This window comes from Phodopus roborovskii, unplaced genomic scaffold (assembly GCF_943737965.1).
Source record: "Phodopus roborovskii unplaced genomic scaffold, PHOROB, whole genome shotgun sequence".
NCBI classification, from domain to species: Eukaryota; Metazoa; Chordata; class Mammalia; order Rodentia; family Cricetidae; genus Phodopus; species Phodopus roborovskii.
The window spans coordinates 5,591,799-5,606,489 of NW_026126648.1; the positions used below are offsets into that span (position 1 = coordinate 5,591,799).

Below are 14,691 nucleotides of genomic sequence, written 5' to 3' on the forward strand. Positions count from 1 at the left end.
TAGGTGATTGTATTTGTCCTCCATGATTTCCCTGGATGACTGTAAATAAAGCCATAGCTGTCGCTATAAAGACTACAGCTAAAATGTCCCCACACCCTTAATACCAATTCTTCTGTAAGCTCCAAACCGCTGATCCCCAACTGCATATTTGGCACAACTTTCCAGATGTTTTATAGGAAGTTTACAAACTTAACACTTAAAAAAAAGCAATTTGCATATAGGTTTCAAATGGTTAGTGGGAAAAATAAAATGCAACCAAGGCATTTCAAATCAGTTCCACAAAACATGGGAAAAGAAAGAAGAAACAAATTAGAATTTACCAACACTTTAAACTACCCACGGAAAGACTCAGACTGGGTTCAAAGAGATCATCTGTTGCTTTATGTCTTACACCTAAAACAAAATGGTGGAAGTTAAAAAAAAAAAAAAAAAAGTATAGAATAAATACCAAGTAAATGCTAATAAAATGAAAGGCAGTATAGCAACACCACAACAGGAAAAAAAAAAAAAACAGAACAGAACAATAAAGCATATTGCATTTCACACAAATGAACCCAGGAATATTAAACACTGGGCCTTTTGCATATAAAACACAAAGCCAAGAGATGGGAGAAGAAACCTGAAAGCCAACAGCCCAGTAGCCAGACAGGAAGTACAGTCAAGCCTCAGAGAGCATGCTGGGATGAGAGGGGTGGAGTCAAAGCAGCCGCCAGCCAGCCAGCCGCTGAGCGCAGGATGTGTAAAAAGTAAGGTAACACGCCATGAGACATGTGACGAAGCGTACATAGAAATATTGGTTAATTTAAGCGTAAGAGTTAGCTAATAACACACCAGAGCTACTAGCCAAATTCAACCGCTGAGTTGCTTATTTGGGACTTGGTGGTCGGGACAGGAAATGACTGTTTACATAGGGCTAATACTAACAAATTTTAATGAGCAGCACTAATACTTTGAAAGTGCCAAGAATGAACACTTTTTTTTTAAAAAAATCCACTGATTTAGGACTTTTTATTTTGTTTTCAAGACATAGTTTTTCTGTGTAGCCCTGGCTGTTCTGGAACTCGCTCTGTAGACTGGGCTGGCCGCAAACTCAGAGTTCTGCCTGCATCGGCCTCCTGAATGATGAGACTAAAGGTGTGCGCTACCACCACCTTCCAGCAAGAAATATTTCATATAGAAATCTTTAGATTAAAATAGTTCTAAATGTCTACAGAGTGAGTTCCAGGACAGCCAAGGCTACACAGAGAAAGTTTATCTCAGGGGAAAGAGAGAAGAAGAAATTCAAGACACGAACAATTTTAAAAACAACAGAAATGTCCCAAACCAGCTCCAAATGTATCAAAAGCAATCACGTGTGGCAGAAAAGGCAGGAAGGGTAACGGAAACACCATGGAAGCGACCTGGGAAGGCTGAATCTTGCTAAGGGGGTGGAGCCCAAAGCATCAACACACAGCTCTGCCAAGACATATGCATCATTCCTATGTTAATACCTTAGAAATCAGAAGTTACCAAACCCATTTCCAAGACTAAAAGCAAACAAGGTCATCCAAAAGTATACAAACAACACGTAGCAAGACCCAAGGCACCTTCAAAGCCCCGGGGGCTAGAAGGGTGTCCCTATCACATTTCCCATCTCTGTCAACTCTGTACCTTTCCAGTGGGAGAACGCGAACTACTTACAAGCTCTCCATTCATCCGGGTGCTTAAAAGGAAACGCTAGGCCATTATCAATTGCAGCTATTTTAATGAGCAATTCTTTATCATCAATCCAGTTTGATTCCTAAAGGGGAGGAAAAGGACCTATTCATAATAGATTCTACAAAAATATTTCCAAAGGATTAGTTACTCACAATTATTATTGAGGCTTAATTGAAAAGCTATAAAATTGCATTTCCAGAAAGAAAAAAAAAATCATACAAGGCAGTGACAACCTTTATAAACAGTAAACATTTCATAATTGGTATTTTTAAAAACTGGAATTATATATTTACTATGTAAGTGATTTAATTTTTTTTCCACCCTGGAGAAGACAGTTTGAAAATACTAACTTTAGAGAAAGAGTCTAGACAACCAATTGCTTAATGTTTGATATCTGCCTACTGCCACTTTCTTAGAAACACAGTTTGATTTTATGTGTATGGGTATTTGCCTGCTTGCATGCCTGGTGCACTCAGAGACCAGAAGAGGGCAGCAGATCTCCTGGAACTGGAGTTAGAGGGATGAGGTACCCTGTGGGTGCCGGGATTGAACCCACGTTCTCTGGAAAAGCAGCTGGCCATCTTAACCACTGAGCCATCTCCAGCCTCTTTTGCTTAGCATACCTTTGAGATCTACCCATGTTACTTTATGACTAAACTTTATTTTTTTGATATTGCTAAGTACTGTGCAAACATAATTTTCGAATTACCTAGATAAGTGCTTAAAAGTACAGACATTTCAAAGTGAGTGATGCAACAGTTTAAATGGAAACTTGAGGAAATGAGATTAAATACTGAAGTTACCTTACACATTCTACAATGTATACTTTTTAAAATTAAAAACACTATCCTAAAAACGTATCTTGTGGGGTTTGAGTGAGAAAGGTCCCCTGTGGGCTCTGTTTGGATACTTGGGTGCCCCGTTGATGGAACTATCTGGGAAGGGTTAGGAGGTGGAGCCTTGGAGGAGGTGTGTCTCTGGGCTTTGAGATTTCAAAAGTCCATGGCGTCCTCAGGCAGTTCCCTCTGCCTTGTGCTTGTGGACCAAGACGTGGGCTCCCAGCTACTGTTCCAGCACCACGCCTGCGTGCGGCCATGCTCCCCACAACAGTCTTGGATGCTAATCCCCGGGAAGCCTCTGGTAAATGTTCTTTTTATAAGTTGCTTTGGTCGTGGTGTCTCTTCACAGCAATAGAAAAGGAAATGAGTCAGGGAGCCAAGGCTAAGAGCAATGAGTCTGAAATACGTAATGCTCATAGTGTGGAGCATCTACATAGTCTGTAGTGGAAGTGTAAACCAGTTTGTTTTAAGTAGAAGAACTTTTTAAAAAGTTCAGAGGGTATGATTCACAAGTAAAACACACAGCCATTTTATTATTCAGTGCTGTATAACCTATCATTGAATGAAAACACTCAGAAGAAATAGAACTGGTAAAGACGAACATGTCCCTAGATAGGAGAAGCCTTAACTGCATAGAGGGAAGGTAAAAATGGTATTCCTACAAATGCTAAAAGCTTTACAAAAGCTGAGTCGATGACATACTTGGTCTCCAATACAAATCACAAAGAGTCAGGAAGGAAAGGAAAGTATAATCCAGAAGTATAACCCAGAGCTAGGGACATGGCTCTGTTGGCAAAATGCTTGCAGCGCGAGCCTGAGGTTCATCCCCGGGACCCATGTGAACAGTCAGGTATGACAGTCACACTGATAACATTAGTGCTTAGGGGGCAGAGAACTCAGCAGCCAGCCAGCCTGGCTTACTCGGCAAGCTCCAAAGAAACATGCCTCAGACGAGGTGAAGAAGCAAGTCCAGGAAATCTGTCGAAGAAGCTAACACATGCTTTCACCCACCACATTTTCCTCACCTCATTTTCAGTTTTCTTTGAATATTTTGTCTTTTCATATTTGATTAGCCAATTATCATTTCCCCTGTCTTTCAAAAGAAACAAAAGTCTGTTAGTTGATATTTACAGATATTGTGGCTTCGTACTAAGGGGAGACAGCTAAGCCCCCAGTTTGGGGATTTTTGTTGGTGTCCTGTAGCACAGATTCACCACTGTGCCAGCTAGGGTGTACCAGCTAGTCTTATGTCAACTTGACACACAAGCTACAGTCATCTGAACGGAAGGACTCTCAATTGAGAAAATGCCTCCACAAGATCTGACTGTAGGGCTGGGTAGCCATGATGGTGCACGCCTTCAGTTCCAGCACCTGGGAGGCAGAGGCAGAGGCAGAGGCAGAGAGAGACGCAGGCAGATCTCCCTGAGTTCGAGGCCAGCCTGGTCTACAGAGTGAGTTCCATAACAGCCAGAGCTGTTACACCGAGAAAACTCGTCTCAAAAAACCAAAAAAGGTCTGACTGTAGGACACTTTCTTAATTAGTGCTTGATGGGAAGGGCCCAGTCGATTGTGGGTGGGGCCAACCCTGGGCTGGTGGTCCTGGGTGGTCCTGGGTTCCATAGTAAAGCTGACTGAGCAAGCCAGTCTGGTCTCTCCTAGCTCCAGGGTCCTGTCCTGTTTGAGTCCCTGCCGTAGCTTCCTTCAGTGATGAATAGTACATGGGTATATAAGCCAAAAGAAACCCCTTTCCTCCCAAGCTTGCTTTTTGGTCAGAGTTTCATCGCAGCAATAAAAACCCTAACTGAGAAGCTCTGATTTACAACTTTAAAAACCTGCTCAACATAAGCTGACACTGACTAAACTTTTCTCTGTGCCAGATCATGGTTCTAAGTGCTTCACCTATATGAACTGATCTGAACCCAGAACCACCCTGTAAGGTAAGGGCCACGGCTAGATCAAGGTGAACTCAAACCAAGATAACGTCTTGTTTGCTTGAAGACGGAAGCACGCTCACCCTGGCTGCTATGCACAACCAAAGTTGCCTCACCCAGTGTCAACATCTGAGTACTCTGGACCAGTTTTAATATTAACCTAAGACCATTTAATTAAGAGAGTCAACTTGAGAAAATTATATGATGCTTTCCAGAAACTAATATAAGTAGTAAGAAACAAACTTGGAAGCAGTAGTTCCCAAGCTGCAGAATGCATTCGGATGGGGGGGGGGGGGTAAGCACAGGCCTAGCCCCAACCTGTAATGTCTGTAGAGAGTGTTATCTGAGAAGACAGGTGTTAGACAAGTTCTCATGGAACGCTGACCTGAGGGTCTTTTAGGGAACCTCAGCTTTGTCCCATCTGTGCCGCTCTTCCCTCCAAGTACAGCACACGAAGAAAGCTTAACGTTTCACAGACGACATAATGCAATATTAAAAATAAGAACCTTTCCATATACACGGGCAGCATTTCTAGTCTCTGGCTTTGTGCTGCTCTTTGGCAATTCCACCTGAGGCGACAGGAAGAATTCTCTGTGGCCCAGTATGAGTCAGGCCCTCGAGCAGGACGACCTGCCCAGGAGGGTCGGGGCTTCCTCTGTTTCCCAACACTGAGGAGGACTCAGCCTTGAGACTCTTAGACCAACATTTATGGCTTTGATTTCAGTAACGAGAATCCGGTTTACAACTAAAGGGACTGAACAAACGAGAGAACGTCGATACCTGTGTTTCTGATGATGTAATCCAAAATCACTAATCTTTCAAACTGTGACTGAAATTGTTTCCTAATGTTTTCAGGCAGAGGCTCAGCTTCAAACCTCCTAAGCCAATACTCGGCCTCCTTGTAATCTTCCACAAACAGCTGAAAGGAACCAATCTATAATTTCAAGAACTACGATTAGAAAGGAAAGCAGCAGGGACACAAAGGCTTTACTTTTCAAATTCCTCCGCGGTGCCACCACGGAGTACATAAGGGAGACAGCATTTAACACCGGTCCAGATTTATTAAGAGCATTTAACTTACTAGCTCAAGTAATCACAAGAGCACACAGCAAACAACTAAAAAAGGCTCAACCCAAGACTTTTAGGGGGCTATTTCAGAAAGTGAAAAAGAGAATAAACATACGCCCTGAAGGTGACACCTTAAAAATGCTACTTCCTAAGAGCGGGCATCAAGGTGACATTAACTGAGAGGCCAAATGGCAACCCGTCTTGGTTATTTCATGGCAGTGCAATTTTCTCGCCGAAGCTGCATTTCGAGTCTTCTCATAACATCAAGTACAAAAAAAAAAATAAATAAAATTTAAAATACAATGGGCTCTTTAGGCAGATCAAAGATCATATCATAAATTTTAAAGATTTAATCAAGTGATTGTAGCCTTTCTAATGGCTTTTTAAAGAGTCTTCCACTTGAAGATATGCCCATTTGAAAATGCATTTTTGTTATTAAAATTACTAGTTAGTCCTGAATAAGTTGATGCCAGAATACAAATTTCATCAGCAGAAGACATACAGGTAATGAGCAACCTATCCTGCCTCACAAATGCAAGCAAACAAATTACCATAAAGAAGTCTGTTCCCTGGCTTAACGTTTCATATGCTTGTTAGAAATTTTAACAATCCTAAAGGTTTCCTTCCTTTGAGCAGCCTCCTTTTGCCACACTTATTTTAGCATATCCAAGAAAATGGTAAAAATGTTCGAAGCTGACTACTTGGAATGTAATTAAGTAGAAAATAATAAGTTAATTGTGAATTTCTACTCAAATTCTTTAGAAACTTGCATAGCAACAATAAAACCGTAAGTCAAATATATTTAAAAATAAGTCCTAGAGATTTTTCTAGATGTCTTTTCCATTAGTCCTCTGTATCCTTGCTTAGCTAGTTGCCAAGCTAGCTTAGGTTTGTACAAAATGATAGCTGTGGCAGAGTGAACACACGCAGAACTACCATTTACTAAGTCTTTACATGTGCCAAGTGGCTCAGAGCTCCGTGAACTTAACACCTCCTCCTAAACAGCTTTATCAAACTGCATTGGAACTGCTTGTTACTCTGAGCTCAAGAGAAAAATGTGTTCTCTCTCTCTCAAAATTATTTCCACAGTCCACAGCAGGATGCCCAATATCTAGCTACATTCTTCCCAGGTGCTTAGGAAATAAATAAGTGCAAAGCTTATTAGAGTAACTTACCTTAGGAGGAAGTCCTATCCGATGGAACTTTCTACCTACTTTTGGCACTATCTCTAAGGCATACTTCTTGCCTCTTGATTTTGCACGGTCAATCGCACTGTAGTTGAATGTCTCACTGACAAGCCAAACCACCTAGAAAAATGGTTAGAGTTTGGATTATGGTATTTCTATTCACATGGACCATCAAATTCACTGTAGCGCTGTAAACCACTGAGGTCTATCTACCCCTATGACAAAGCTCCTCGTGAATCTGAAGCCTTCACAAAGGTCGGAGAATTTTAAATGGCCCATATTTCTTTCAGAAAAAAAGATACAAAAGCAGCCTAAATTTCCAACAAAATAAGAGCTTTGAAATACAGAACTAAGAATGAACATTTTAAAGAAGGCATTAAATAAGATTAGAAAAAGGTCCAAAGGAAGCCAAGGGCAGTAGAAGTGTGGGCACTCCAGTAACCTATCGTCAGGATCAAAGGGGCTTCTAGCTATACCCTGCTTTCTAAATACTAGTCCTTTCCCATCTCTGTCAGCATCCTGCGTCCTCACGGGAACAAGAGACATCCCATTGGCTACTAGAGGGATCTATACCACAGTGCCTGGAGCCAGCTGCTCTGGGCTCCTTAATTATCACAAAAGGAATTCCACCTTAGACTCTATCACTGAGATTTATCCCTGGAGTGTGCACAAATAAGTGAAGTCTAAGTACAGGTACAGCCTGAAAGCAAACCCTCCTTTACCTTTGTTTTAGGTACAACGCCCAGCTGAAGCTTTGCATCCACCAAGTAGGCGCCAGCTTCGGAAAGGTACCCCTGGTTGGGAAGCAGGCAGCCTCGGCCAAAGCAGCAGGGACAGCAAACCTTATGGACATACTTGGTCCACTTTGGGTTGAGCTGGCCGTAAGGCTCCTCTGATTTGGGTTTAAAGACGCCGACAATATTCTAGGGGGGAGAAAAGTAGAAACCCTATTAGACTCTAATGGACGGGTGGGTAACAGTCTACAACATGCATTGCACTAAGTAAGATTTACAAACAACTTGCAAGTGCTAAGGTGACTGATTCTAATCACATTGTAAGAATTACTTTCAACTTAAAAATCAACATTCCCCTGTGTCAGCATTTTTCAAACTTTGCTCTAACAAACCTCAGAAAGTGGGGCGAGGCTCCGTGCCATTTAACCAGATTAACTGTGCCCATTTGGAACTGCAGCACTTCCAAATTAACCCTCGAGTCTGCCCCAGCCCCTCCGCCATCACCCTCTCCCCTCTCTTTATGGCTAGGTTATCCATGCTGATTTCAAACGCACAAGCCTAAGAGTTTCTCCTGCCTCAGACTACACCTAATGTAAGCAATGTTGTGTAATTCTTATGATCTACTAAATATTCAAATATACACTGTCTCCTTTCCCTGGTGTGCCAAATATTCTAAAGAGACAAGGAATCCATTACAGTCTAACTCCAGTACTCAGAACAGGGCTCGGCACATAGTAGGTGCTCACGTAATTTTTTTTTTCTTTTGTGGTTTTTCAAGACAGGGTTTATCTGTGTAGCTTTGGAGCCTATCCTGGTACTTGCTCTGTAGACCAGGCCGGCCTCGAACTCACGGAGATCTACCTGCGTCTGCCTTCTGAGTGCTAGGATTAAAGGTGTGCACCACCAGCTCAAGTAATTCTTAAAACACAAATAACATAAATTGAACAGCTATACTATCAGCAGCTCTCATCTAAATTTTCTCCCATTACACTTTTTATGACCCATCTTAACTCTCTCTCAGCAAGAGAAAAATTGGCCATGGGTGGTGGCACATACCCATAATCCTAGCACTTAGTGGGTTAGCTAAGGTAGGAGGATACTGAGTGGGCTAACCTGAGACATGTAGTAAAACTCTTGTTGTAAGAGGGGAAGAAGAAAAGAAGGAGGAGATGGAGACAGAGACGGAGGAGGAGGAGAGATGTTTATAGGGTCCAAAAGTTCCTACAATTGTTAGTACTGATCTAATAAAACACTCATGGCTCAATCATCTCAGACAAGAAATAAAAATGCGATTTCTTTATAATGCAATAAATTCTAAACAATTAACAAGTAAAACAAGAACAAGTTAAGAACTCAAGCCTTCCACACCTATGGCCCCTAGTGCTTGAGAGGGTTGCTGCTACACACTGAGTTCTAAGGCAGCATGGGCTACACAGGAAGACTGTCTCAAAACCAGAGGTCAACAACAAAAACTTGGGGTAAAGACTGACAGTGCCTACAAATGACAAAAAGTACATTTTATTGTCTAAGAAATGGGGGCTGCGGCTGGGTGCAGCCCACTTGGTAGAATTGCCTAGCATGCCTGCAGCCTTGGGTTCTACACCCAGAACCACATGAAAGCAGGCAATACACACCTGTAAGCCCAGCACTTAGGCAGGAAGAGCAGGTGTTCACCAGCCTGAGATGCACAAGATCCTTTTCTCCCAATTTCCTACGCCCCATAAAAGAAATGTGGGTCTGGCCATGGCGCATACGCCTATACATACGCCTATGCCCAGGGTTTTTGTTTTGTTTTTTAAACAAATAGGATTATGCTTTAAAAATCACTTTTTTTTTTTTTTTTTTTTTTTTTTTTTAAGACGGGGATTCTCTGTGTAGCCCTGGCTGGCTCCAAACCCAGAGATCTGCCTGCCCCTGTCTCCCAAGAGCTGGGATTAAAGACCACGACCACCACCCTTAGAAAGCTTTTAGAAAAGACAGCACCATTCCTGAGAAACTCAAACTGTCGTTTGTCTTTTCCACTCCAGAATCGGAGGTCATTTCTGCTTTGTTACACTCCGATGCCTCTTTTCTTTGGCATGATGCCAGGAAATGATTTCTGAGGCATAAAAAAATATACCTTGAAAAAACATATATACCAAACATTGGGAAATGACACTGGACAGGTTTGAGAGTTTCAACTTCCATTTGTACTCGGTAAATACGGTAGCAGAGCTATAAAGAAGGGACTATGAATATGTGTTTAATAAATACACAAATAAATATGGGTATGCTTGAAACCAAACAGAAAACATCAGAACAGCAAACGACAACTGGAAACTACCAGCTCCATTTCTATGCTATCGAGTTCTTAGTAAAACAAAAGAGAAACTATCAACCTTTATTTTGGAAAAGAAGGACCAAACAGATGTAGTAGGAAAATATTTTCAGGAACTCGGACACTTCCCTTTTAAAGCGGTGTCTTCCAAAAACGTGTGTAATGCATGTGAAGTTCTCACCCTTTTAGAATCCTTCACAAAGTAACTTCCACTGGACCCTTGGGAGATTCTTTCTGGGAAAATTCCAGTTTCTATTGCTTGCTCTGCTCTCAGTATAATATCAGCAAACTCAGGATCTTCCAAGAATGTGTTTATCTCTGAAATAACAGCAATCACTGCATTAGACCAGCTGTGTGTATGCACACACTATGGCCCTGTGGGAGTGGCTTTAGCGGGGCTGAAAAGGAAATCAAACATCTGATAGTCAGCCTTGACCCTCATGGCTGACCTCATCCTCATGTGTGTGCATGCGTGTTGTGTGTGCATGCGTGTTGTGTGTGCATGCGTGTTGTGTGTGTGTTTTCCTGTGGAGGTACACGTGTATGCATTCAGGTATACACACTTGGAGGTCAAAGGTAAACCCTGGGTGTTCCTCAAGACTGGTGCACATGCCCTCCTTCTAAAAATATTTAGTTGTAGCCAGGCAATGGCTTTCTGTGAGTTCGAGGCCAGCCTGGTCTACAGAGCGACTTCCAGGATAGCCAGGGCTGTTACACAGAGAAACACTGTCTTGAAAAACAAAAACAAACAAATAAAAAATATTTAGGCTTTTTTCCTTTAAATGTGTATGGGTATTTTGCCTACACATATGTCTGTACCTGGTACTCTGGGAGACTAGGAGAGGGCATTAGATTCTCTGGGACCAGGGTTACACACAGTTGTGAGCCACTACGTGGGTGCTGGGAACCGAACTCAGGTTTTCTGGAAGGTCAGTCAGTACTCCTAACTGCCAAACCATCTCTCTAGCTCCGTGCCCTTAAGTATTGATTGACTGACTGATTGATGTATTTGTTGTGTGTGTGTGTGTGTGTGTTCTCACGCATGGAAGCCAGAGGACAAGTTTGGCAATCTTTTCTGTTTCCTCCACATGGGTCTTGGGGATTGGACTCTTACATGCTCTGAACCACCTCCCTAACCACAACTTTGTTTGGAAAAATGGACAGTCTTTGATTGGGAACCGGGGCCTGCCAATTAGCCGAGGCTAGCCTGCCGGTCGGCCCCAGGGATCTTCTGACTCTATCTCTCCAGCTCTGGGATTACAAATGCGCTTACACCAAGCTACCCTCGATTCTCTGCAGCCCTCCCCACCCCTGAGCAGATGATGGGAAGCAGTAGCCGAGTTACCCAGGTCTAGACCATGCTCCCCGCCCTTTGTCAACCATTCCCAGCTCCAGCACCGAAATTCCATTACTGCACCCAACGTCTTGGCTGCTAAAAGACAGCTCAAGGTTCACTACTCTCAAAACTCCATCCGTTATCTCTACCAGCTCTCCCAAACACAGCCCCTCTGCCCTGGTTATTCCATGCCAGGTGTTGCCAGTTCTGTATCTTCCAGTTGCGTGGGCCCAAGACTTTGGATTCCTCTACAACCTCACACTATCAATCTCCACATTTGACCTCTGACAAGCAAGCCGTGTACGCATCCAAACACAAACGCTTATAACCTCTACTCCTACAATGAAATCAGCCCTATCAACTCTTTCCTGAATTATATCAAACCAACTCAATCATACCACTCCTTTGTACTTAACAGCCCAAGGGTGTCCCGTGTCCCTCTAAGCAAAAGGCCAAGTCCTTCTGGCCTCCACTTTCCCTGGCCCAACTGCTAATCTCCACTTTATTTGAGCATTATCTCCTGACTTGTCTGTGAGCTCTGAGCGGGCAAGGATCCCTTTCACTGATGGGTCCCCAGAGCTTGCATTCAATAATCACCTGCTGATGAATTCATAATGAATCATTTTAATTTGGAAGGTACTTCAATTCTCTATGTGAATTATTATGAAATTTCAAAACACAATCAACTTTCTTTAATCCAGGCAAATAAAACTGTTATTTACTATTTTTTAAAGTCTTCGATGAGAAAAACGTTATAAAAAGGGCTATTTGGACATATTTTACATACTCAAAAGAATATGCAAAGAATTTTATGCATGTCTATACCAGGGTGCCCATTCTAAAACAATCCTTGTCTGTCCCTTGAAATTCCTGAGGAATGAAGTGAGGACACTAACCTTGGTGGCTTTGGATGGAACTCAGTAGGTAGTGGGCATTTATTTATTTGAATAATACAGGCACCAGTAACCATTATCATTTGTCAAATGACATTTCTTATACTTTAGAGGTTTATATATTTTTACTCCCTGAGCATGAGTGCTTGCCTGCATGTATATATGCACAAAAGATGCATGTCTGCTGCTGAAAGGTGCAGAAGCAAGTGCTGGATCTCCTTGACTAGGAACTGCAGTTTATGTGGTTGTGAGCCGCCTTGGAGTTTATGTGGTTGTGAGCCGCCATGGGGGTGCTGGGAACTGTACCCAGCAGAACTATCTTTCCAGCCCCAGTGGACCAGTTCTTAATGACAGAACTATCCTGCAAAGTTATTTTTTGTTTTCAGTGCTGGGATACCAGCAAGTAATCCTGAGAGGGAGTATAAACTAAACGATCTCAAAGAGATATATCTTTTTCTGATTTTTTTTTTTTTTTGTATGCATGAAAACAAACACAAACCTCTTTTTGCAGAAATGAAGCCTATTGTAGCTTGCTATCTAGACCTGCCATCTGCAGCAGACACTGAGTCTATTTATCCCTTTCTGTAATAGTTCTTCACACAGACAAGAATTCCTTCACATTCCCCTAGCTAATCCCTTCCCTCTCTACCTTCCACACCAAAGTGCTCGTGCTTTCCATAGCCTACTTTCCTGCCTGTTTCATGCCTCGTTTTTCCTTTGAGATTAAAAAAAAAAATGTTGTCTTGTGAGTGGTGGTGACGCACACCTTTAATCCCAGCACTTGGGAAGCAGAGGCAGGAGGAACTCTGTGAGTTCGAAGCCAGCCTGGTCTACAGAGGGAGTTCCAGGACAGGCTCCAAAGCTACAGAGAGAAACCCAGTCAGGAAAAAAAAAAAAAAAAAAAAAAAAAAAAAAAAAAGTTGTATTTATTTTATGTGTACTGCTTACTGTTTGCATGTGTGTGTGTGTGTGTGTGTGTGTGTGTGTGTGTGTATGTATGTGCACCAAGTGCCTGGTGCCTGCAGAGTACATTGGAGCCCCTGGAACAGGAGTTACAGTTGGCAATGAGTTTAACATTGGGAACCAAACCATGTCCTTCAAAAGAGCAGCAAATGCTCTTAACCACCGAGCCATCTCCCCAATCCCATACTTCAGTTTTCCAGGATTCCTCCATAAAACAGGGCTTCTAGAACTAACAAATCTATTGCAGAACAGACACACTCTTCTTGATACCAACTTAAAAAGGAGGCCTTCTAATACTGCATTAGTTACTTAGGATCCCGCCATACATTACTAATTTATATTAAAATGATTCAACTCTTAGATCACCCCGTCTCTCCCATCCTCAACAGTCCTTTGGATACAACATGTATAATTTAATATTGTTACTATTAAATGTTACTGAACTGATACATTGTTTACACTTTATAGAGTTTATCACACATACTCTCTTCCTTGATGTTATGAAACTTACAACCACTCTCTAAATATCTAGTAATTTGGCTTCACCCAAAATCAGATCAATCAAAAGGCATTTATTTCTGTACAATAAGCCAGGATAGTCTCAGCCTCTTAATAAATAAGATAGTATCCTTCCCACTAGAAATGGTCATTCTCTTACGTGAAGATGGCTGGATTTATAACACGATCTACAAAGGTACTTTGTTAAAAATGTAATAAAAATAATAATAATAGCTGGTCCTAATTATTATTTTAAAAAGGCTACATCTCAACTATTTTCAAATCAAAGCAACTGGTTTTCAATAGCCAGTTTTTCATCAACTGTGTCCTTGGCAATTACATCCTACAACTCCCCACATTCTAGCAGTTTAAATACACATTGGTGATGGGTTTAACTGGAAGAACACCGACAGGTATCACACTGCTTTGTCCTAATGTGCTATGGATGGTTTGGTCACAAGGCTTGTTACTGGCGTCTGGGTTGAGTTTCAGTAGTAAAAGACATCGTTAATTGTATTTTCTTTGGGGGAAGAGGTATCTGAGGGACTGAACCTACAGCCCCTTGAGTACCACTGTACTATAACATTATACTCCTAGCCCTTGTAATTCCCCTTGTAATTCTTTTAAAATTAAACTTACGTTCATATTTTTAAGGGATAAACTGTTACTTTTATTTGTGTCCATGTCAGAAAAATTTCAAAAGTTTTTCTTTAAACTTTTTAAAATTAATTGTATATGTGCCTGCTGGGGAGTTATGCGTATGTGTGAGTAGAGATGCCTTTGGAGTTCACAGGAGGGCAACAGAGCCCTAGTGCCATGAACTGCCCTACCTGGGAACTAAGAACTGGACTTGGGTCTGCTACAAGAGGAGTGAGCCTTCTTAACCTCCTGTCTGGCGTCACTTTCGTCCTCAAAATATATTTTTTAAAGGAGAATCTCGGTTTTACAGTTGCAACACCATGTGGGTCACCTCTATGTAGTCAATCAAGTTCTGGCCTTATTCAGATTTCTAATTTTCAGAGGTGCAGCTTAAGCTCTGAACTGTCTTTACTATTCTCACAGAAAACCGAGCTTCCTTCCGACAACTCCCATTCACTGTCTGTTGTTTAAAACTGTAACAAAATAACCTAAATTCTGGGAAAACACAGACCTTTCTTCCGATTTCTGATGTATCACATGTACCTGGAACAAAGGCTAGCAAGTGGAAGGCCCTCTACAAATCTGTCT

At 41.9% G+C, this 14,691-nt stretch overlaps 1 protein-coding gene across 1 annotated transcript in view; it reads right to left on the reverse strand.

Moving 5' to 3' along the window:
* The window catches only part of Pi4k2b (phosphatidylinositol 4-kinase type 2 beta), a 28,760-nt gene that overhangs the window by 10,420 nt on the left and 3,649 nt on the right, over window positions 1-14,691 (reverse strand). Inside the window, exons 2-7 of the mRNA XM_051174079.1 lie at window positions 9,956-10,092; window positions 7,446-7,646; window positions 6,712-6,843; window positions 5,249-5,402; window positions 3,563-3,630; window positions 1,681-1,780 (exon numbers count right to left, since the gene is read on the reverse strand). Coding sequence (XP_051030036.1) covers window positions 1,681-1,780; window positions 3,563-3,630; window positions 5,249-5,402; window positions 6,712-6,843; window positions 7,446-7,646; window positions 9,956-10,092 — 792 coding nt within the window. The remainder of the gene's footprint in view (window positions 1-1,680; window positions 1,781-3,562; window positions 3,631-5,248; window positions 5,403-6,711; window positions 6,844-7,445; window positions 7,647-9,955; window positions 10,093-14,691) is intronic.